Source organism: the organism of the source record quoted next, unplaced genomic scaffold, assembly GCF_019419815.1.
Source record: "Pyrus x bretschneideri cultivar Hongxiangsu unplaced genomic scaffold, Pyrus_bretschneideri_v1 Contig37, whole genome shotgun sequence".
Lineage (NCBI taxonomy): Eukaryota > Viridiplantae > Streptophyta > Magnoliopsida > Rosales > Rosaceae > Pyrus > Pyrus x bretschneideri.
The window spans coordinates 1,801,945-1,828,306 of record NW_025999690.1 but is presented as its reverse complement, the minus strand read 5'-3'; the positions used below and the strand labels follow the sequence as shown (position 1 = coordinate 1,828,306).

The following is a 26,362-nucleotide window of genomic DNA, read 5'->3' as shown; positions in this document are numbered from 1 at the left end:
CCTCCACAACGTCATACAATAACATGCATATACATACCAATGCATATAATAAAATGAAATGCAAGCATGACATGGCATTTAAAAGAATACGCTTGTTTAAAACAGTTTCTAGGAAAATGTAAAGCATATATACGTATATATAGAAAACCAAAAGCCTACTCACCTGGAGTCCGCACTACAACTCTCTAGCACACACATCGAGGCATCATGAACGATCGGCGCCTAGAACAATTATCAAACCACAACTCAAAATCCTTATTAATAGAACACGTAACTTACATAAAACACATCCCCAAGGATGTTCTAGAATGATTTGAGACCCATCGACCAAAAGTCAACCGTCGGTCAAAGATAGACGATAGGGTCCACAACCCTACGTAACTCGATCTGGAAGATCTGCAAGTCGGATTTCAGATCCGTAACTTCCAAGTATCCAATTATGCTTTTAGAATAACATATTAAAGTTTCAGAACGATTCAACAGTCGGATCTCTGCCATTGTCAAAACCAAGTGGCGGTTAACATTTTATTTTATGAACTTACAAATCCAATTCGGGAAAATCCATATGTCAAATTCCCTATCCTTAGGTTCCTACAGTCCTTAAATATTACGTACTATAATGTATTAAAGTTTGGTGACAATCCAACGGTCGGATCGTCGGTTGCTCTAATAATCAAGTGGCGGACCTTAATGAAACTAGGTCCAAACGATGGAATTTCGTCAATCAGACTTCACAAACGGAACCAAGGTATTCAAATTTAGCCTCGGAAGTTTAGGGGACACCTCGGCCCATGCGCCGCGGCAGGTGGCGGTTGGCCGCCCCGACTCGCCGGAAAATCCAACTATTTCCAAAAATTCTCAAACTTCACAGAAATGAAGATCTCAGTGAGTAGAGCAAGTTTCATACCTACAGCCAAGTCCAATTTGGCCGGAAATCACCTCAAGTTGGCCACGAACCGCCTAAAACCCCTTGAATTTGGGTGTGTTTAATTCAACCTAAAACGAACTCCGACGCCCCCAAACTTGTTTGGCCTTTGTTCCAGACCTCAAGGGCATTCTAAAGGCGCTAGAGATGGATGTGGTTAGCTTCAGATTTAGGTGATTCGAACCCAAAACCGCCGCACCCCATCGTGCGGGTTCTCCCATTTTCAAGGCCAAATCTCACCAAATTTGGGGTGGAATGGATAGAGGGAAGGTCGTGGAGGTGGTTCTAGGTGGTTAGTCGATGTAATTCGCCAGAAAAATGGGTGAAAAGCCGTTGGAACCCATGGAAGTCGCAAGTCGGGTCACAGGTCTTCAAAAGGACCCGATTCCCTCATTTTCTCCTTCCTCTTTTCCCCTCTTTGCTCTCCTCTCCCATTGGCCGGTTCCATCCCCTTATTCTCTCCCACGTGGCTCCTGATCAAAGCTCCAACAAATCTAGAGCCTTTCAGATTAACAACCAATTTACCATGTTGTCCCTAACTTTAAACGTTAATAACTCTTTCATTATAACTCCGTTTCACGAACGGTTTTTGCCTACCCGCTCGTGAGATTGAGCTCTATCCAAATATTACAAGAAACTTGATAAATTATATAAGGATAAAATACGTTCCCATAAAATTATGTTTAGCCACCTAAGGACATTTTCGTAAATTCACTTATTAAAATTATAAAAACCGTAAAATTGGGAACGGGTCGCTACAATCTACTCACCTTAAAAAAAAAAAAAAAATTGTCCTCTAAATTTAAAATAAACTTGTTAAATGTAAAATACTCAAAAATAAGGAGAAAGTGTGTATATAAATACATATACAAGGAGAAATCGAGTTAGAGCGGCTGCATAAAAAAGAATGTCATTCTGTCGTGATCGGAGTGCAGTGATTCCTCTTTCATGCCTTCAAACTCAAACTTTCCTTCTCCTTTAGTACAATGCCAAAATATAATACCTTTAAAAACATAACGTCCCAAAAATAGATGTATAACATCATAATACATATGCAGTGAAGTAAGTTAAAATAGTTGTATTGAAATCAAAACCAAGCATAGAAGGATTCACCTACGTTCTTGTAGCGTAACGTACTCTGAAAATAAGTATGTATTGACTTTGGGTCGAGCCCAAACAATAAATAGCTAATTAAATAAGTAAATACAAATACTAACGTAGAATGACCTACTTGTTTACTTGCTTAACAACACAACGAATAAGTTATTGATATTACGGTTTGTAGCCCGCAATACCGACAACTCACTGTTGTCTCGATAAGCAAGTAACAATTCTCGAGGGTGCAATATTACCATCATGCCCCTAATGAGAAATACGCATACATCGTCTAAACAAAGCCTCGATCGTGCTCACGCACTACCTTCTTGGGCAACATCATCATTATTATAAAATTTTCTATATCGCAATCTCAATCATTCAAATAATTGTTAGCTATACTCTTCGGTAAGTCACATATTGTGATATCATATCTTAAATGATGCCCTCCTCATAGCCAAGAATGTAACTGCAATTACACATAACTCTAACAAAGGTAAGTGTCTAACAATCATGTACTACACGTAAATCTCTATATGTTAGTTCCAATTGTACCATAGCTAAACCAAAATTGTAAACGTAGTTACCAACAACTAAATAAAGATAAAGGTATGTTGCAACCATACTAGTTGTAGGATGAAAAAAATGCACACGTCCACTAAGGTCTGAGTAACTCATTCAGCCTAATCGTTAGTCTAGGGGTGGAAATGTGATACTAAACAAAATCTAATACTCATAACCTTCCAAAAAAAGACTTCCAGAGGCTTGGAAGTAAAACGCATAGCACAGTGAGATATAAATACATCAAGATGATAATCAGGTCAGGTTTCTATTTGCCTGAACTTGTATAGAAGTCTAGAAGCAGCTCTCTTATAATGCCATCACCCTCCGAAGGAAAACAGAGAAAAAATGTGGTTGTCCAGGAAGTTTGGACTTTATTTCCTCAAACATCCTTTCTACTCTAACCAAAGGTAGGGCGCGCCTAAATTGAGAATTTTCTTCAAACACATCAAGTGGAGTCTCAATTTTATTTCCTTTCATATCTCTACATTTGATCATATGCCAGAGGGGGACTTTTAGATCATGGCATGTTGAGGAGTTAACAGCATCCTACTTTTGTCTTAGTTGGTTTCACAAGTGTCTTGTTGTTGAAATTCCAGTGCCTATTTTAAGGAAAGAATTCATCAACATTACCGACTTTAAGCTTTAGGGCTAGAAGAACACTGCCTTCCACTTGAGTAAAGCTACCACCAATTGAAACACCACATGAGCGTAGCATTGGTTCAGCATCATGATTATTGATTTTCACATTCTTTACATGTACAAAATAGCTCATATAAGGAGTTTAGAGTGATGATTCCTCATCTCCAGTTGGATACAAGAAGTGATTATAATCATTCGAACAATTCTTGATAATTCAGAAATAATGTCAAGTCAATGTTGGTGAACTCCAGCTAAAATGAAATAGTAATGGCTAGAAATGTTCAAGGGTAGATATGTCTTTTTGCACAAGCGGGATGATACACGATAGTGCACTCGTAGATGTTGATTTAGTTCTTCTACTGCTGCTGTCAGAGATTCATTCCAAAAGTAAGTGTATTTAAGAAATTCTAAGGTTGATAAAGGTTTTGGACATATTTCTCCACAAAGAAGTACCATTCGGTTTTCAAATGAAAATGATATATGTTGTCTCTAGGTCATGAGTAAGGTAGTTCATTACATATGGTTCTAACCATTGAGAGATATAGGCAATTACTCCACTATACTGCCTCTACATAGCTGAAATATCCAAAGAACCTGTCATCGTGGATTTCCAAAATGATCAATGTCATTGAAAGATGTAACACAAAGGTAGATTGAGACAACAATTCGGTTGTCAGAATTTTATTCGTACTAACATCACAACTAAACTAACTTTCCTCGGTTGTGAGTGAGTAAAAACACTATAGCCGAAAAATCTCTAATCGATTATCGATAAAATCGACAAGACTAAAGATATCTCAAAAGTAAGTGCACTTTGTGAGAATTCCTACTTTCTTCCGCTACAATCATTTTGGGAAAAAGAAAAGAATCTCATCCCTTGAGATCACCTTCCCAAGAAGAGTATCACTTTAATCAAAGTTTACAATCGAGGAATCTGGTATTAAGATGACTAACAGAGCTCAGGGAATTTGGTCTCGCTGTCGAGGTAGATAAGAAGGTTGTCGAGAAGACCACTATAAATTCATCAAACCATGGAAGCAAACTCGGGTCACAGAGGTTGGTTGGCTAGACCATCAGCTAGAAGTAGGGGTTTCGAGTTCCCTGAATCATAATTTTTATTTTTTTTTAATGATAGTTGGTGGCAAACCTCGGTCATCCACCTTTTTCGGGAGCCGAGAAGATATATAGAAACATTTTGGTCTTTCTCTAATCACAAGTTTGACTTCTACACCAGCAACGGGTTTCGAGCCCAATACCTCAGTTTTTAATTTGAACGAATTGGCCCAACATAATTCAATACACAAAGGAGTTCCATCTTATCTTCCATAACCCTTCAAAATCCCCCGTTGAAGTTCTTCTTCCCACGACCTCTCCAAAAACCCACACAAAAACCCGTAAACAGCTTCGACCTTTCTTTCTAATTCCCACATATCTTTCCAACCCACCAATGGAAAAGCCAACCTTCAACAAATACGTCACTGAAGACCCCAAAACCCCCACTCCCACAACACCACAAAAACCCCAGAAGACAAGGCTGCCAACCCCACAAGAGCTCATACCCCACTACAAGTCCAGGGCCTGGACTCCCAGGAGGCCTCCCTGAAGGTCATAGGTGACCTACAGACCACCCTCTTTAAGGTCATATCCTCCGACAGAGGCAGAAAGGACAAGATTTTGGCCGAGACGTCAAGGAAAATTGACAGCACCAACAATATCCTTGCAATTCTGAACATGAAGGTTGACTCAAAGCCTGGATTTGGTGAAACTTTTGGAATTGGGGTTGCTTCTGGGGTCACTTTGAAGGGCATTGAGACTGTCCTGCCCCATGTGATTAGGGGCTTTTGGGAGATTTGGAACACTGTTAGGAGTGCCACTAAGGATTTTGCTTGATCTGTATTGTTAAAAAATTTCTGCCCATTTTTCTTTTTTGGAGATTTCTGGGGAATTTTGTTGGAGGGTTCTTTTAGATGTTGCTGAAATTTGGAGTGGGGAAATGCATTTCATTGATGTAAAACTGGATAACCTTTTGCTAATGAACAAAAAGGTTGCAAGTCGACTCAACCTAAAGTCCCCCAACAGGTACTACTAGGATAGTATCGATACTTTAAAGACATCAGACTTCCGTTGTTTATATATTTCTTTGGAAACTCAATACTTTATTTTCAAATTATGTTATTAATATTATCGATATTTTATTTAACCTTCGTGTATTTGGAGAAATTTTTCAATATGATCGACACACGAGATAGTACATCACGTGTCACTCTACAAATAGTGGGATATATGTGTTAAAAAGTTAATAACTTAAAAAATAAAATTTCCCACCACTTACATAAAAACAAGTGATGTACCACCCATATTCCCGTCACAATAAAAAATTTCTCATGTATTTGAAGTTGAACTGCTTAGAAATGCAGGTAACTAATATGGGTCAGCAAATTAAATAAGAACACAAACTTGAAAAAAATAATAACAAAGAAAAGTGTATGCGGTTATCTTTCAATTCTACAATGGGCATCACTTGTGGTCTCTGCGAGTTTACAATACCTTTTATTTAAAATCTACAATGCCAAATGCCCGTGGTCATAATTGCAAATAACAACGGATAGTGTATGTGGTATAAGATATTTTACAACAAGCTTCCTCTATGGTCTTGTGAATCTACAACAACGCACATTTCATTTCAATCACAATACAAGTCCTTGGCAGAAAACATGCATTTTATACCATATCTAAATTCTTAACGGACAGAACGTCCGTGGTGGATTTCAATCTACCTCGAACATCCACCGGTGGTGATAGATGAATTTTTGTCTTCTAGTGCATGTGTTATTAAACTCAATAATCTGAATCTGATCATCACTACAAAAGATGTGGCTAAAAGGTACGTGATTCGTAAATGTACGGTACACAATTGTATTAAGAAAATTTGTGGAGTTATATCATGAGCTTATTTATTTTTTATTACACCATAACATTAATACTTAAAAAAGCCAAACCCCTTAACTATTGACTATTAATTGACCAAATACATAATAGCCGCCAAGTATAAGCACATAAACATGACAAATATAGATTTGGTTGTGAGAATTGCATGGCGGAGCACTCAAACAAATTTGGCCTCTAATGGTCTGAATTCCTCTTTATATGTCACCAAATTACAGCCAACATAATGAACACTCACAAACCAATCATGACAAGTTCCTCTCCAATTCAGAACTTGTGTTTCGCAGAGAAAGAGTTCTTTCGAGAAAGAGTTCTTTCTATTGTAAGAAACTTTTTCTCTGCGAAAACACTCAAAAGAAAGAAAAAAAAAACCATGTTTCTCTTTGTTTGTAAATAAATATGAATTCTTCTTATAAATCATAAAACCCTTTTCTGCTGCATGCATAGCTCTCCAACTTTCCAACCCAATATATCCGAGTCCATAACTAATTCATCATCATCAGCATCGAGGCATCAGTAGTGGATGTCGATGTCGTGTCGGGCGTGCGGGGGCGACGGTGACCACACCTGGCGCTAACAGGTAACGCCACTGAAGAGGTTGATGATGTTAGCGCCTGAGAGACCTAGGGAGCGACTGGATCAACCGGATTAACTGGCTTGGGCTCCATTTAAGATGGAGCAATGACAGCTGAAGTAGAAGGGGGATCGAACGGGGTGTAGTCGTCACCGCCTTACGACTTCTAATAAGATGCGACATTTGCAGAATGAGAAAAAAAATTCAATCCATATATATGATGTGATACAGGGGCAGCAGGCTTAAGAAATTCAATCTAATTCACAAATGATACGGTTTCGGGGCTGCTTAAAATACCAATACTAATATGTGGAAACAATTCACTCTAATATTAATTTCTTTCTATAAACATCCACACCAAAAGTACATACGCTAGCCACTTAAGCTTTTGGCTCAAGGGAGAATAAACCAATTTGACAAAATAAAACAAGCGAGAACAACTGGAAGAAGCAGACGCAATAAATAGAAACCATGAACATAAGACCATGCCCTTACTACTCACAAATGGCAGTAAAACCAAAATACAAAATACCATTATTATCAAATACTCTCCCCAATTCCCATCTCAGAAACCTCAAAACCATAGCAATCAAAAGAAATAGCATATCCCAAATCCAACAAAAAAGTAGAGAATACAAAAAGCTCAGACCCGAATAATCAAACAGAATCTAAATAGACAATGTACCATACTCTGAACCGCAAGCAACTCAATGTTAAGTCAATTACAACAAAACCAAATACCCAATTCATCAAGCATATTAAGCTATATCAAAACGTTTAGAAAAATAAGCTAGATCGAACACGCAATTATTCACGAAATCCAGATTCCCAACCATCCAAAAGTTTGAAACTTTCAAGTTTCAATTCTCTTAAACTTATGTTTTAAGAAAGATAATTAACATAATTAACACCAAACCACCAAATAGCCCATGAACGAAGTGGTTTTGCTAATAACTCTCAAGATTTAATCTTTACTTAATACAATCAAGATTACTAACATTGCATGCAATTCAAACACAAAGACCGAAACGACCGCACGATTGTTAGAATCAAAATGTAAAACTTTGCAGACTACCACTCCCAAATCCGAAATCAATCCAACCTTTCTTAAATCAAAAAGATATCAGACAATACCCCCTTTCATCCCTTTTGCTTCCATTTCCAACAATATCCCTCACAAACGGGTCAGTCTCACTCTCCTCTAGTCCAAACATATCGTAAGGAACTGAATTCAACTAATCTAAATTCCTTAATTGGCTAAGAAACACCAAAAGTAAACCCTAGAATCCGAAATCAAGCATAAAATCAACAATTAAACCACAAAAGCATTGACCCATATGCATTTCATTGAAGGAGAAACAAAAACCCAGTCCACTTACCTATATGCATTTCCCCACTTACCTATGTGCAAATGGGAATTCGAAAAGGCATGGTTTTTTTTTTTTTTTGGAGTCAAACTCAATTTAGCAAAAAAAAATAACCCTAATTAACTAGCAAGATTAGTTTGATAAAAGAACCCTAATTCCTAAATTTACTAGAGTTAAGTAAATTGAAAATTACGCCAGAGAGACAAGATTGTTGGAGGAAGAGAGAAGGTTGTCGAAGGAAGAAGAAAGAGGGTTGTCGGAGGAGGAAGCGAGAGTGCAACGGAGAGCTGAGGGAGATGGCTGTTAGAGGGAGAGTTTGCAGAGAGGACGAGGTGAGGGGAAAGTGTTTGCGATTTTAGTTTAATCCCGAGGTTCTTGCGTGACGAATAGAAGATATTCATCACACAAAAAATTCAAATTTTCATGAAATTATTTTCGTGCCCACCCAGAAAATCAAAATTTTCACCTCCTTGAGCAACGAAGGGGAATTAATCGTCGCGCAATGAGCTAAAAATTTAATTTACTTAGGTCAAATTTTTTTAAATTTATATTTATTCAAATAAAAACAATTTATTTATAACATAAGATAAATAAATTACAAAAAAAATTCATTTAATATGTTTTATATAGCAAGTCACAAATAACTTGCATCATTCATCATTCGAACTATAATAACTTTCACTATCATCACTTTCGGTCTCCTAATCCTCCTCCTTGATAGGTACGTCACCATCGTCATTCGGGCCCACTGCACCATCATATCGCGGAAGATTACAGAGGTCAATTGTAATTGACTGAATCGGTATTTCGATTAAAGCCACTCCTTGTATTTGAAACGGTTCTTGGATAAAATTTGTATCTCGAAGTGTTTCCGCATCATTTTCCATTGAAGATTCTAAACATTGGTCAGTGACGTCGTCGACGTCGTCGTCAGTAGGGTCTTGTTCTGGTATAGCATACACATTCCTCTTATCCATCTTCTGAACAACTTTCCAACCTCTATCGGCTTAAGGGTCATCTAGATACACAATTTGTTTTGCCATGTTTGCCAAAACGTAAGGATTGTCATCATACCAAGTTCAGTTAGTGTTCACAGATAGTAAGCCATGGTCGATTTTAACACTTCCCTGCTTATTTGGGTTTATATCAAACCATTGACACTTAAACATGATCACTTGGCATCGGTCTTTGTAAAGCAATTGCATGACAGTTGTTAGTTTGCCATAGCAATCAATGTCCATACTTTCGCCTCCACCTGGGACATGGACACTGTTATTTTGCATACACAATTTTTCATCTCGTGCAGCCCCCAAAAACTTGACGCCCGTTAACAAAGCAACCCGAGAATAATTTAGCACGGATCGAGTCGAATGCCAAGTTATATAACTCTTCATTGTAAGTGGGGAAATTTGATGCTTTCAATTTATTCACCTAACATTATACAAAAACATACACCTGTTAGTTTGAGAAAATTAAATACTACAATATATATGTCAAATACAAAACACTTATAACTTAGATATTCGAGAAACCACTATGGAAACAATTCTCGATGTTTCTTGGCATACAAATGTGATGGATGTTCTCACTTCATCATCTCTTCATGCTCATCTAGCTATGCCATTATCTCGTCACAATTGTTCAGTATGAACCAATGCGCTACTTCCATGTCATCTTTGAAAAACGACTCGCCTCATACAAGATCTCCAAAGGGTCGTGCGTATTGGGCAAAAATAGAAAGGTTCTCCCTTCTCATAACCCCCGCCATTATTGCGCTGAGGACGATTGAAAGTCGTCTCCACATCTTTTGAATATATTCCACAAAATGTAAGCAACTCATATTTAACCCAAGCCTCTATAATTGATCTTTCGAGCTTCGGCCTGTTACGTACACTTTTTTTAGCTCCCCGAGAAGTCTGCCAAAATAAAGCGATACGATACAAATTAGTAAGCATGGGTTAAAGATGAATAAACAAATGATGAGGATTATATACCTTTATATTGGATACATCCAGTGATAGTTGACAGGACCAGCAAGCAATGCCTCTTCCAGCAAGTGAACCATCATGTGGATCATACTTGTGAAGAAAGCTGAAAGGAATATCATCTCAAACTTGCATAAGACTTGGACAATGTCATGGTGCAACTGATTAACATCTGTCTTTCACAATGTTCTTGCCGTCAGTTGGGAAAAAAAATCTAGACAACAACATGATTGGCTTCACAACATCTTCCTACAATAAGTGTCGAATACCCATAGGAAGTAGGCATTGTATAACCATATGGCAGTCATCGCTCTTTAGTCCAGCAAATTTACCCCCATCAACATTCATGAAACGCGCGATATTAAAAGCATACCTATCGAGAAGTTTTACAAACAATACAAACTTTAAAAACTCTTTTTTGTCATTCGGTTTCATGGAAAAAAAGCGCAAGATACCTTTTGGCTTTATCACTCTCCCTATTCATCCATAAACCCCTCCGTATGCCCATTCTTTCCAAATCAAAACGAGCTTTGATCATGTCCTTTGTCTTGCCCTCGACATCTAGAATGGTGCCCACCAATATGTCAAATACATTTTCTCAACATGCATAACGTCGAGGTTGTGTCTCAATTTTAGTTTTGACCAATACGGAAGCTCAAAAAACATAGACTTGTGCATCCAGTTCATATGTGTAGAAGGCATGGTCTTACTCACTGAATGAAGCAAAATCTAAATTGTTAAGCTGTTCCAAAATCCTATCACCAAATCATTCTTTAGGTTTGAGGCGATGCTTAGTTTTCCCATCGAACTCTTTATCCTTTTCCCGCCACTTGTGGTCCTATGGCAACCATATCTAATGACCAAGGTAACAAACTTTTCCGGCATGCCAACCAGATGTTACATCATCCTTGTATACAGGGCATGCCATATAACCTTTAGTGCTCCACCCATAAACCATTGCATATGCGGGAAAATCATTCACAGTCCACATAACTGTTACCCACAAAGTGAACATCTTCCCAGTGCACTTATCTTACATGCGCACACCGTTGTCCATAAATCCTTTAGCTCATCAACCGACCTTAAGTAAACATCGATTGGCCTACCAGGATCCTCAGTTATCAAAAGAGTCATCATCATGTATTCTTTTTTCATGTATTTCCAAAGTGGCAAATTATATGGGAATACGAAAATCGGCCAAGTGCTGTCGAGTTAGTTTAGAACCCCGAACGGATTGAATCCGTCAATGGCAAGTCCCAATCTAACATTCTGAGGATCAACAGCAAACTTGGGGAACACTCGATCGAATTCTTTCAATGCCTCCCATCTGCATGATGCCTCATCACATCGTCGTCTACCTGTTTTTCCTTATGTCATCTCATGTTAGTGGCAGTATGTGTCAACATATACAATCACTGCAACCTAGGTTTCAAAGGCAGATAACGCATGACTTTATTGTGGGATCTTAGTCATTCTATTCTGAGATGTCATTTTGAACCCCGACTCATTGCTTACAGGGCATTTATCCAATACTTCATTCCCTTTGTAGAATAAAATACAATTGTTTTTGCAAGCGTGAATTTTTTCATAACCCAATCCTAGACTATTCAACACCTTTTGCGCATGTCTATGGTCTTTCGGCAAACAATTGTCCTTTGGAAGCATTCTCTTGAAAACCCGCAAAAAGTAATCGAAATACTAGTTCGACATACAATACTTTATTTTTTCGTGCATTAGTTCCACAATGGCCGTGAGAACCGAAAAACTTTCATACCCTGGTATAACTCTTGGTTGGCATTTTTTTAATAGTTTTTCATATTGTTTGAACTTTGAACTATCCATTGGTGTAGGCATGTCATCTTTGCCTTCCTGATTGGTGTTTGTCGATGCAAATGGAAAAGCATCATTTATAATATCCATGACTTGTTCATTAGGACCCACAATAAGTTCAACATTGCCTACTCTTGTGGCATTTGAAAATGAAGCATTATCTAATTGTTCCCCATCATGGTTCCAAGTATTATAGGTCTCAACCATTTCATTCCTTACTAAATGAAATTGAACATTTTCAATTGTGTCCCTTAACGTGTTGTTACACCTCCTACAAGAACACCAAATTCTAGTTGCCCAGGTTGTGTGTACGTGCAAAGTCAATAAAATCCTCGATTCTATCCAAGTATTCGTCTGTGCATCTATTCACGTTTTGTCTATAATTCCTACAACTACAATAATAGTACAACAATCATAACAACTTCATACAAATGATATTGTCACCTTATACCTCCCCGTAAAGGCCCTATCCTATTCAAGAATGCAAAGTTATGTCACGTAATTTACGGCTACATCAGATTAGATTTCAACGTGGAGGAATTTTGACAGCATCTCGGTACAATTCTTCAGATGGACGAAGTAGATATGAAATATCTATGTGTCATCCGAAGAACATACATAAATGACACTGAAATCTCCACAGCCAAAACCTAATCCTTCAACCATAAACTACGCACCATAACTGTGCATTCCCAAACTGTCCAAGTAATGGGATAATTCAAGAATCAATTGGACCACAGTCATGCTTTCGCATCCATGCACGAAATCCAACTAATCCTTGAATGGGAAACAAAGTTTTACTATAAAAAAAAAAAAAAAAATAAAAAAAAACCAAGTACGAAGTTAATTACAATTAACTCCGTACATCACAACACATATTTGTACGTTACGTACAAATTTAACAACATAATATAAATATAATTTCACAACACAATATAAACACAACAACATAAGTTCAACATAATTTAATTACTTTTATATTTTTTAAAAATAAAACAAATAAAATACCTTCTAAATCATCCTCCACCACTTGCTAATCACACACAGTATCACTATAAACAAGGAAATTCATGGTGTTAGTATGAATTTACATTAACACTTTTATCCTAAAAAAAAATCACTTACCAGACACATCGATATAGTTCGATCAACTTAGAGAACAAGATGGAGGGAGTATTAGGTTATGAAATTGAGAGAAAATAGAAGTGACAGATGCTGGATTGAAGAAAAACAAAGGGGAAAAGTGCAAAGGCTAAATCTGCAATTTTGCCTCTGCACAGCTAAATCCAGATTATAAAGTTAATTTTTGGACGAATTATTTGCATAACGAATACAATGTTGGTCGCTCAAATACACTTTGTGCGACTAATACATCATTCATCGCGCAAATACACTTCGCGCGACAAATATATAATTCGTCGCACAAGTCTACAATTTTTTTTCCTTTACTTTATATGTGACATCCCACATCGCCCAAGGGAGTGATTATTATATGTATATTCTCATCTCTACCTAACACGAGGCCTTTAGGAGCTCACTGCTTTGGGTTTGGTAGGAACTCAAAAGTTAAGCGAGTAGAGCGCGAGAGCATTCCCAGGATGGGTGACCCATCGGGAAGTTCTCGTGTGAGTTTCCAAAAACAAAACTGTGAGGGCGTGGTCGGGGCCCAAAGCGGGCAGTATCGTGTTACAGTGGAGTCGAGCCCAGGATGTGGTAGGGGCCCGGGCCGGGATGTGACAATTTGGTATCATAGCCTAACCCTGGCTGTGGTGTGCCGACGAGAACGTCGGGCCCCTAAGGGGGGTGGATTGTGACATCCCACATCGCCCAGATGAGTAATCCTTATATGTATATTCCTATCTCTACCTAGCACGAGGCCTTTTGGGAGCTCACTGGCTTCGGGTTCCGTAGAAACTCCGAAGTTAAGCGAGTAACGCGCAAGAGCATTCCCAGGATGGGTGACCTATTGGGAAGTTCTCGTGTGAGTTACCAAAAACAAAACCGTGAGGGCATGGTCGGGGCCCAAAGCCGACAATATCATGCTACAGTAGAGTCAAGCCTGGGATATGGTAGGGGTCCGGGCCAGGATGTCACATTATAATTTATTATTGTAAACAATTTTCACAACGAAAGCTATTTTGGTCACGCAATATGCATATTTTTTAATTTTTTTTTCCGTTTTTCTTTTTATGTAATGTAAAATTTTATTTTAATGTAAATAAAAAAATCAAACGTAATTAAACATTACCAAATTAATTAACAAAACTATTTTATTATCCCAAACACTTATTATAATTAATGTAAATATTAATAGTCATCCACATAACATAAATTTATAAATTAAAATCAAATATAAAGTCCACAAAATCTTACTTCAAAAAAAAAAAAAAAAAATCCAATTCAAATTCAATCCTCCTCCTCTGGGGCAACAGCACTTCGCTTTGCATCCCGCAGCACATCAAACTTCCATTGCCAAAAAGAATTCTTGAAAAGTTCATCCAAATACTTTTATTGCTTCTCATCAGTTTCATTAACATCCCAATGAACCTACATTAATGTTAATAACAATAAATTAGTAATTAAAAAAATACTACTTTAAAAAAATAAATAAATACACATTATTTAATATAAATTTACCGATAACTCCCCCAACATGGACTTCTTCAACTCCTTAGGCATTTTTTTCCAAGACTCAAACTCGGCAGAACATTCCCTCCACACCAAAGCCCCAATATCAAACCTAAGTTCGACGTACGCTTCAGCCTTACTTTTATCTTCAAAGTAGGGTACTTGCTTACATCAGTACCTTTCTATTCGCACTACAACTTTCTTTTTGCCAGAGCCTTCTCCCGAATCGGCCATTACCTTTCACACAAAATCTTTGAAATTAGGATTCTGAAACTGTGTTTATATAGCACTTGGAATACTTTGTGCGACGAAGCATTTTGTCGCGCAAACTCCTTTGTTCGTCGCGCAAAACGCATCATAACTGCATAATAATTGGGAGATCTGACCATTTCAATGAAACTTTGCACAACAAATATGTGGAAAATTTTGTTGCGCAAACATTTGGCGTCAAATATTTTTTTCTCGCGTTTTCTTGTGCGACGGCAATTAATATTTGTAGTGCAAAGTATTCTTACGCAACAAATATTGTCTTCGCACAAGCTCTTTAGCGACGAACGTGAATGATTGTAATTATGAAGTTTACGTAAACATAGACTATGTTTACATAAACTTCATAATTACAAACAAATATTCAGTTATAATATTTATTCTAAAAATAATTAAAACCTTAAATAAATTGAATTAATCCATTCAATTATTTAAAAAAAAACCAAATAGGAATTAAAAGCTAATTAAGTCCACATACATAACCTATAAAAAAAACCTAAAATTTAAATATTTTCCTCAAAAACATACATTTAAAGCTATTGTTTCGATGGTCCTCCATTCTGCTCCACGTCATAATGTCATCGCTTGTAACCTCCCTTCAACGCCTCCTCCACCAACTTCATCAACTCCGTTCATATCATCATTATACTTACACTGTTACACATATATGCAAATAATTAATCTCAACATATAACAAAAAATGTCACAAAATTAATTATTGATCCATCAACAGTATGACTATGTTTACGTAAACTTCATAATTACAAACAAATATTCAGTTATAATAATTATTCTAAAATAATTAAAACCTTAAATAAATTGAATTAATCCATTCAATTATTTAAAAAAACAAAATAGGAATTCAAGCCTAATTAAGTCCAAATACATAACCTATAAAAAAAAAAAACCTTAAATTTAAATCTTGTCCTCAAAAACATACATTTAAAGCTATTGTTTCGATGGTCCTCCATTCTGCTCCACATCATAATGCCATCGCTTGTAACCTCCCTTCAACGCCTCCTCCACCAACTTCATCAACTCCATTCGTATCATCATCAAGAGTATACTTACACTGTACACATATATGCAAATAATTAATTCCAACATATAACAAAAAATGTCACAAAATTAATTATTGATCCATCAATAGTATACTTACTAATAATTGATCCATCCCCGCCTTCTTTACATTCTCGAGCACATATTTCCAAGAACGCCACTTGGCAGTAGGACAATTATTCCACCTGGCTACACCAATCACATGCGCTAACTCCACATGGTACCTTAAATCATATGGGTTAGTGAGCACTCTCTCATCCCGATTTTTATCCTTCACCCCAGCACAAACAGAATTATGAAGAATAAGGAAAGCAGAAGCGCATATTTATAGGAAGGTTAGGGCCTTTGTGCAACGAAGGCTTTGTCGCGCAAACATTTACACTATAACTTGCGCGACGAAGCCTTTGTCGCGCAAGTGTTCCTCAATTTCCCATGTTTTGAATGCTCTGCCCTAGAAACTGAACAAGCTTTACGCAATGAATCCTTTGTCAAGCAAACGTTCCGAGGGAAAAAACTTCATCGCACATGTTTTTCGCCCCAAAAACTAACTTTGACTGATGAGTATATTGTTTTCATCGTGCGAACTTTCGTTGAGCAAAGTTTGTGTGACAAAGTTATTTTTTCGTTGCGCAAAACGCTCTTACACGATGATTTATTCTTTGTCAAGCAAACATCTGTCGTGCAAATAATTTTTCCTAATAGTGTAAACCACTAGTAAAGATTTGTCACAAAGACTGTAGAAGTAACAAACCTTGCACCGGGGCCACAAAAGTCATCACAAGAACAAGGCCATAAAAGTCATCACAAGAATGAGGCCACAAACAACTCGCCAACGCGATACAACATGACCCCCCTAACTAGGACAAAACAACACAAAATGAAAAACTACCTAATCTAAGAATGAAACCATCAATCAATAAGTTATCATGGTGAGGATAAATTCAGTTCTAGAGAGATCTACAGCAGCTATGGAAGGAGGAACCGTCATAGATCAGGCCAGGTAAGGTGGCTTAGTCACGATTGGCGGAGTAATGCACAACTACCATGGAAAATGAGTTATGGTACCCACCACAACCATAAGTCTGAGTCCAAATCACAAATAATTCCCAAAATCAAAGAGCATATCCCGGATTTAGGAAGAATCAGGGGCGTTCGACATCCCAGAGACCAATGAAAAAAAGAAAAGAATGACTGATTGGAAGGGGGTGGGGAGATAGAGGCACGAGAGAGATGGGGGTAGAGGGAAAAAGAAATTATGAAAGGGGTCACTAATTTGGGAGGAGAATGAGAGGCAGAAGAACTTGGTGGGTGTATGGTGAAATTGAAGAAGGAGATAAGGGGATGAGGAGTGGGAAAAGATAAAATGGGTGGAAGGAGCTACCGCCGACCTTAAGCTGGAACAAGGAGCCTAGGGGTGACGGCACCTAATTTAGGGTTTAGGTGGGTAACGAAAGGATAAGGTTTTTCAGTAATTGAGTTACAAATGGAAACCTATCTAAACTTCATTGCTCAATACCTTTTGAAAATAATTTTTCTCAATACAACCCGAGATAATCTCAAATTGTTTTCGAAGGAGTCTCAAGCAATGGAAACTAGGCAAAGAGTTTATGTGAAATTAAATGTATAAAGTTAATTAAGGGTTTGTTTGGAAGCACTTCCAAATGAACCCTAAGCCTTTTCACATGTAAACATATAAGTATTCTAAAGTAGTAACAAAAATCTTTTTAGACCTCTAAAACAAGGCACTTTCCATTTCCTTCTTTGTCAGTACTTTGGTTATGACAAGAACTACACGTTAGTTGGTTCAAGAATGTGCTTTAATACTGCCCAAAACATTTTGAAATAGACCCTTAATTAGCAAAATACTTCTTAATTAGTGCTTTTTGGTAAAGTATTGATCTTGCTTCTCGAAAATACTAGCAATCAAATGTGCAAGAAGCAAAAAACTCAACTTTTTCCTATGACTCGACGGCAACTGGTGCCCTTCCCTCCTCGCCTTCCTCCCTCTTCCCCTTTCTTCCACCATTTTGTTTCCTCCCTTTCTCACCATCTCTCGCTGTTTTCCAACCTCATCCATCTTCCCCTTTCTTCCACCCTGTTCTTTTGGTTTCCACCCTTTCCTTCAATTTCCCCCACTTCTTCCCTTCCCAACACCTTTCTTCACCCTCCGCCCCTAAATCCCCCACCCCCACGACCCCCTTTCAAGCTTTCCTTTACTTTCATTTTTCTCCTCCCCCTCAGTTTTGGTTTTTTTTTTTTCTCACTACTCTACTTTTCGTTTTACTTTGGCTTTCCTTGAGCTTTGTCTCAATTCCCCTGAGTTTTTCTCAAATTAGGGCCTTTATGCACCTTCTTTCTCCAATGCTTATTTTCGTCCCATATCCTCAACTACCAACCACTGCCACTCGACCCAGGTGCTTCTCCTCAATGGCGGATTTAGGTTTTCAGTGGCTGTTAAAGTTCAGTTAGCACTATTTGGTAAGATTATGGGAGCGCTCACTACGCAGGTGGCTCACTCACCTCCATTTTCCGTTGATCTAGTTGTTCTGTTGGGTTCGTTCTCTTGGTGGTGGTGGTCTTACAATGGAGGCACGTCGACTGACTTGGTGGTGGATGCTAGTTTCCTCTCCATTTTTAGGGTTTTTTTGTTGTTTCTTAGTTGGGCACGTTTGGGCTTTCTGTTGTATTTGCTTTTCTCTGTTGGGCCTGTATTTAGGTTATGGGCTGCCTTTTAGGCTCTCTTTTCCTTGTACTAGTCTTTTTATTTAATGAAAGTAATTAGTTTGACCCCAAAAAAATGTTCAAGAAGCATTTAAGGCTCTGTTTGATAACTATTTTGTTTTATTTTTTAGTTTTCAACAGGAAAGAGTGATAAAGAAGGATGGTGGAAGGGATTTGAAGAAATAAAGAATAAATGACAAAACAATCTTGAAAATGAAAAATAATTTAAAATAACTTTGGTCATTAGTTTTTAGTTTTCATTTTGTGTACATTTCCTTATATATTTCCTCAACATCTCTCACATCATTCCTTCTCCATTCTTCCATATATAATCACACATTTCTCTCATGTGTTTTCCCTCTATCTCTCTAATACAATAACTAAAACAATAAGTAAAAAACGAAATAGTTATCAAACAATCTAAATTTTTTTAACTGCAAGGTACAAGCTAGTGTTATATATGGAATTTTTCTGACTAGCATCATAGCATGTTAGATTATCAATGAGCTCTAACTATGAAGTTAATTCTCAATATTTAATTAGGCCTTCATTTAAACTCTGATCCACCGGAACATACTGAGCCAAAAAACAAGCATGCATGTGTAGACACGCTACTCATATGTGCGCATGTATAGGTGGCCAATAACTTGAGATATATATAGCACAACAAGGAACAAATAATGAAGAACAAGCTGGATCGTACTGGATCTGATATACTAATACAAAGGCACCATATCCCAATAAAACCCTGTTCAATTTTTTCTCTGGGAGGACTTTGATCATGTTGCAACTTTATGTTTAAACCCTAAGTTAAAAACAACGAGTTGAAAGATTTCCATTCGTTTCAAAGTCAGTTCAAGCTAGCCATCTTGCACTCTTTGAATGCAATTTCTTCATTATATATTTATAAAGGAGTTTAAGTTATTTTAAAATGCGAATAACAACTCTTTTATCAATATCCCACATTACAATAAATGGACCCCAAAATGAGTGGAGTCCCATGGTTTTTATTTTTTTATTTTTTTTATTTTTTTGTGAAAGATGCGTATATACGAACTTTACAACTACATGATTAGATTTTCATTTTTTTAACTTTTATTTATTATATATAATGTTAGTTTAATTATAATTATGTAAACGAAAAAAACAAATGAAAAAAAACAAATGAAAAAATTGGTACTAGAGAAGTAATGGAGCTGCTTGTGAGTTTTAATAGCTGAAACTTGAGGTTTCAGTGCTATGATCACTGCTGGCAGCACAAGGATGACATATATGTCCTTAAACTGAGTGTTGCATTATTTTTATATCAATTTATGTTAAATTTATGTGCAGTTTAATTAACATAAATAAATGCTACTTGCATTTCCCACAAGACCAGTTACCAGTACAAACAAAGCACAGCATGCATTGGTTATTGGAAGATGCTGCTGCTGTTTGGAAAAATTTTAAATCACTCTGCAAACCCTGCATGTCCAGTAGTCTTCTCATCAGTTCCCAACTTGGCTCAGCAGTTATCGGCGCCAATCAAAGTCCAACCTTAAACACATTGAGACCACAACTGAGGCAAAATGAGAGGTGAAAATTTGATCCTAGTGTTTAGTATTTTGACAGAAGTATAAATCCGTTGCCATTGGAAATTCATGCTGCAAAATTTGCTCCTAGTTTTGAGTAATCAAGACATGCCTTTTTGCTTTGGATAAGGTGATAGCTAGTCCAAATAGCTATATTTTATCAGAAGGGAAATCAAGATCTGCCTAGGCGGCTGACACTTTTTCTTGATCAACTGACTTAATTTACATTTGCCTTTTGGTTTAGCATTTGATAAACTTATTTGAAGAAGCACCATCTGCTTTGCAGTGGACTGCAGTGCTGCCCGACTGTAATTAATAACTTAAATTTTGGAGTTAGCCTTATCCTGATTACTCATTTGAGTTCGGTGCTCTGAAAAAATAGATATATAAGATTGTTTAAGGAAACTGAAGTTGAAAGATAGAAGAAAGTATTTGTAGAACTCAACTCAATAAATGAGTGAGCCAATTATCATTGATATATATAGGGCTACAAAGTCATCGTGTAGAAGGATACAGAAAACATAAAATACAAACAGTATAGGAAAAGATCTATAAATCCTTGTCGGACTAGGACTGGGCATGCTGCTTGCGTGTCCTTGTTGGAGTTGGAGTGAAGAACCTTATCCTTGTTGGAGATGGACCAATGGTGATGACGGGATCCACAGAATGAGGAGAGCGACGATGGCGAAGTAACAATGGATTCTTTATAGGGGAAGCTGTGTTCATCAAAGACAACATGACGAGAAAGAAAGACATGTCCCGTAGAGGGATCTAAACAGTGATAACCATGGTGATTTAAAGAGTAACCCAAGAAAACACAGTGTTTTGAACGAAATTGCAATTTATTAGTATTATAGGGACGCAAATAAGGAAAATAGGCACAACCAAAGACCTTGAAGAAAGAATATTGAGGAGGTTTATGAAACAATTTTTCATACGGAGAAACATGTTGTAACATGCGAGTAGGCAAACGATTAATTATGTAATTAGTAGTGTGAAAAAGATTCAGCCCAATAGGAGGTGGGTAAACCAGATGGTGCTAAGAGAGTAAGACCAGTTTCAACTAAATGTCGATGTTTACATTCAGCCAAGCCATTTTGTTCATGATGATGAGGGCATGTAAGACAATGTAAAATGCCATGTTCATTCAAAAAATTTTGAAAACCATGATTAACAAATTAACCGCCACCATCTGTTTGAAAAGCCTTAATTTTGGCACTAAACATATTTTCAACCAAGTTTTTGAAAGTGACAAAGGTGGAGAAAACATCAAATTTTAAACGGAGAGGGTAAATCTAAGTATAACGAGAGAAATTGTCCACAAAAATCACATAATACTTAAAGCCAGAAACCGATAAAGAGGGTGAAGACCAAACATCATAATGAATCAATTCTAAAGGAGAAGAAGACATAGATGGAGATAAAGAAAATGGTAATTTATGACTTTTACCTAAGGGACAAAATTGACAAAACTTACTAGAGAACGAGCCTTTAAGTGGCAATTTATTTGCAGAAACTAACTATTGTAAAATTGAAAACGAAGGATGACCTAACCTAGAATGCCACAAAGCATACGTTACATGTTCACCTAATAAAGCAAAAACACCATGGGGTTGAGAAGAAGAACAACGGTAGAGTCCATTGTTACTCCCTGTCCGTGAATCCTGCACACGATAAAAGCGAGGATGTATAGTAAAGAAACAATCATTATCACTCATAAAATGATTTAAAGACATAACGTTAGTGGAAGCTTGAGGACAAAAGAGAGTATTAGGCAAACGGAAGGAAGTAGTTTTGGTATGAAGAAACGAATCACCAATTTTGGAGATTTGCAAACCTGGACCACCATGCACACCACAAATTTGATCAGTTCCATAATACTCACGAGGATTGTGAAGTTGTCCCACGTCATTGGTTATGTGTGAATCGCACCGAAGTCAAAGAGCCATGATTGGACAGATGGAGCAGCCGGAGCAGGTGCAGACGCACGGTTCAAGGGGGCAAGCCGCATAGGCTTGAAGATGGGACGAAAGAACCCGTCCTTTATATGACATGTTGAGTCGATTGAGCAATCAATCGTCAAGTGACCATAACGTTGACAAATCTAACACTGAATACATCCAGAGGAGAAAAAGGCCGGTGGTGTGGAGGTAGAACCACTAGAACCAGGAGCAGGACCAAGAATGCCAGAGGAGGAGGACGAGTGGCCTCGGGATGGAGCTGCAATTGACGAAGATGGTGTAAAAGTAGAGTCACCGGGTATAAGTGCGAGAAGGGCCACCACCACAAGAGGAGCCTCCACCGTGACCGCCACAGAAAGAGCCACCATGGCCACAGGAAGCACCATGACCACCATGCACAGCAACAAAAGTTCAGGTGTCGACATCAGAGGGAAGGGAGAAAGCATTGTGACGTTGTTCGACACTCAGAAGCAAGGTTTCCAGTGCATTGTAAGTAATAGGAGTATCACGGGCTTGTGCAGAAGCAACAGTTGTCTCATATTGAGGACCTACCTTGCTCATAATAATAGCAACTAAATCTGATTCAGAAATATGAGCCCCAAAGAGAGCAAGATTGTCGGCAATCACATTAACCTTGTCAAGATAGTCAGCAATAGAGAGATCACCACGAAAGGTATTCATGAGTTCAGTACGCATCTGAATAATACGGTTCTGAGAGGTAGAGGCCATAGCGTTCTTGAAGAGATGACCAGGCAGAGGCCGAATCAATTTTATTGACAATAGTAGCAAGAACCTTGGGGGTAAGATAACTAGTAATCCAAGAGAGAATCATCTGATCAGTTTGTATCCATTCACTATACAATGGATTAACCTTGTCGGTGAATTTTCCATTGTCATCAAGAAGGAAGGCAGAGGGACATGGATTTTCACCAGTAAGCAAAGGAGAGTAAATTGCAGATGTGCAGCAAGGGGAGAAACTGAGCACACCAGAAGGGATAGTTGTTGCGATCGAGTTTGATGGTAAGAAAGTTCTTGACAGAGGGAGCAGTAGCGACAAAGGAGGAAAAGGACGCCATGACTGTAAAGTACCGAAAAAAAAATTAAGCTATGAACCTTTGTCGTAAGACGCTGGCTCTTGATACCATGAAAGATAGAAGAATGTATTTGTAGAACTCAACTTAATAAATGAGTGAGCCAATTATCATTGATATATAGGCTACAAAATCATCGTGTAGAAGGATACAGAAAACATAAAATACAAACAGTATAGGAAAAGATCTATAAATCCTTGTCGGACTGGGACTGGGCTGCTGCTCGCGTGTCCTTGTGGAGTAAAGAACCTTATCCTTGTTGGAGTGGGAACGTGTTGCAGGAACCAGAGAGGACTCTAGTTTATCAGAAGTTTCACCCTAAAATTGATTACCCATATGAGGGATTGGCTTAGGATTACTTAAGCTACCATGCAAAGCTTCTTTTTTTGTGTGGTAAAATTCTCACAGGTTTCCTTACGTGTGATGACATTTCAACCCTGCTACTTGAACAAATATATTGCGTGGCAGTTGGAACCAAAAATAGCAAACTCGATACCACATTAATTAGAATATGAGCATCTAAATAAAACAGAGAGAGGCAAAAAAAATTATAAGGCAAGACTTCAATTTGAGGTTCTTACTCTAAAAAATTGTTGCATGAAAATAGCATCCTTTTGTTGGGTTTCTGGGTAGGAAATAAATAAATGGTTGAACTGGTGTTTCAGTCTCCCACTCCTCTTCATTAGCTTATCATTGTTCTTGCTTGGGTAACCATTTGATTTGCTATTTGCCAATGACAACTAACCATTTGTCCAAGTATATGGGCTAGCTACTGGAAAATGGTCATCTATTCCAGTTCTCAGCATTCCTATCTTTATGTTGTCTTCTTCCAAAACAAAGAAAGTCAACAATTAACTCATCATATGAAGATGATTTGATTCCTCACTTTTCAAAACTCCCTTCTATAAAAATTTGGAAAAATAACCAAAATTTGAACTCCATATAGAATTATAGCCAACTTTTAAAATTTATGATAATTATAACCAAAAGTTTATATAAAAATACTAATATACCCTTAATGACTATAACTTTTAACAAAACAAATCCAAAGACTCTCAAAACCCAAATGATTTTGCTGCTTTACGCTTCCCGATCTTCAATGTTTTCCTTCACACTTGATTGTTCTTGTTTTTCAGCACAAAATTTAGTCCAAAAAATAGAAGGAAAGAGTTGATGTGGTTCAATTGACTGAAAGTTTTCTCGTTTGACTGAAACTCCTTATGCATATTTGAATCTTGGTTGCTGAGTTCGGAAGAAGCCTGGGATTTAAGTGATTTTCTGGTCTACAGAAAGGAAAGAAGAATAGAGATTATATTCACACATCTCAAATTACTTCCCTCACATCTTTTAATTTTTAATATTTTTTTATCAAGTGTTAGTGGTGTGTAAAATATCTAAAAAATATTTAAAAAATAAAAGAATGTGGGGCAAGTAATTTGGGTTATGTGAATATAGTCTCTCAAGAAGAAAAATGAGTGAACTTTAGAGTGTGGAAAACAAAGAAGCTATCCCTCAAGAGCAAAACCCACTTCTTCTCCTCCGTCCCCTTTGTAGCCCAGACCTTGGATTGGGGTAGAGATAACAACATGCTCACCATTGACAGAGCGACGGCAACGAGAAAAATGGGTCTTTGAGGGGGAGAGAGAGAGAGAGAGAGAGAGAGAGAGGACGATTCGAATGTCAAGCCACAGGAGGAGGCCAAGATATTTGTTGCAAATTTAGCTTTTGATTCTGATAATCAAAAATTGGCAAAAGTTTTTTGAGAGGGCTGGAATTCTCAGGTTGTTGAGATGAGGCCTTGAATTTGTTTTGTAAAAATCTTAATCATTAAGGGTATATTAGTACTTTCATATCAACTTTTGGTTATACATATCATAAATTTAAAAAGATAGCTATAATTCTATGAAGTGTTCAAATTTTGGTTATTTTTCTAAATTTCTCATTTAGGTTGGAGTCAAATTTTTGGAAATAATATGTTTTTCCTCTTATCACTAACTCATAGGATGAAAATCACAAAATTACGACATTAAATTTAAACTGAATAATATTTTGGTTCTTCAATTAAGATGAAAGTTTCATTTCCTTATATGTTGGTAGATACAACATAACTTGGATCTTAATTGAAGATCATCAATCCAACTATTAACTAATAATTTTCATGTAGAACAAGAAATCACCTTATTAATCCAACCCTAAATCCTCCTCTAAGCACACTCTGCCCTCTTCCATTACATTATCTTCACAAAATAAAGCAAAAGAAAGAAGAAAAAAGATGGTGAAGAACATATAATATCAAACTATATCAAAAGTATTCATCATCTGCACATTTGAGGGTGATGAGATGGTGTAAGCTCACAATCTGATGGAGATGAGCAAAAACCAATCATGTCTTTCTCTGCATTAGTGAATCCAAACTCATTGTGCAAGGAAAACACCTCCCTTTTCTCTTCAACCATTTTCAAGATCTTCTCAAACACTGACACTTCACATGGAATCTTGAGCACACCTTCTTGCTGAAACCCGAATTCCTCTTCGGCTTCCTGAAGCAGAATCCGAAAAGCTTGGTGACCTAAGTACTCAGTTGGGATGATAAATCTCTTCAGCTCCTTCCCAACACACATGGCAAGAAACCCTTTTGGCACGATGTCATTTTGAGCCGCGGAAACGTCTGTGAAGGAGAGTGTTCTCTTGAAGAACTTCATGCTTCTGCTGCTGCCATTGCTGCTAGTACTAGTAGTAGTACTATTGGCATTATTCATCACTATGGTACTAGCTGATGAGGAATTGGTTGTGGTGGTGTTCTTAGAAGCATTTGCTAGCTTTTTCCACTTCTTTAGGATCTGTTGGAGCCTAACAATCTCCCTAATCTTGTTAGACTTCTTTGAATCCATGAAGCAGAAATGGGGGCTAGCAGATGCAGAAAAAAGCTGGGTTTTGTGTTCTTTGGTGTAAAGTCTGAAGCAGGTGGCAGGATTTAAAGGAGTTGGGAGGCTTGGAGTGATGAATTGATTGGAATATTTTAATACTAAGGGGATATTTTATATTGCATTATCATTAAATTTCTGGTACGCCGGCTGGGGTAACTGCCTCAAGATCATAACCCCATCGAGGTCTTTTGTTGTTTAATACCGAGGTGGTG

General features: G+C 37.4%; 2 protein-coding genes across 2 annotated transcripts; one reads left to right on the top strand and one right to left on the bottom strand.

Moving 5' to 3' along the window:
- The first annotated feature begins 4,254 nt into the window (after positions 1-4,254).
- On the top strand, positions 4,255-5,113 carry LOC103927777. Its single transcript, XM_048592133.1, has 2 exons — positions 4,255-4,319; positions 4,708-5,113. The coding sequence occupies exons 1-2, from the start codon at positions 4,255-4,257 to the stop codon at positions 5,111-5,113; spliced, it is 471 nt and encodes a 156-aa protein (XP_048448090.1).
- Positions 5,114-25,538: 20,425 nt separating this feature from the next.
- On the bottom strand, positions 25,539-26,114 carry LOC103927766 (auxin-responsive protein SAUR72-like). The gene has a single exon (XM_009336711.2). The coding sequence runs from the start codon at positions 26,112-26,114 to the stop codon at positions 25,539-25,541; it is 576 nt and encodes a 191-aa protein (XP_009334986.2).
- Between the last annotated feature and the right edge of the window lie 248 nt (positions 26,115-26,362).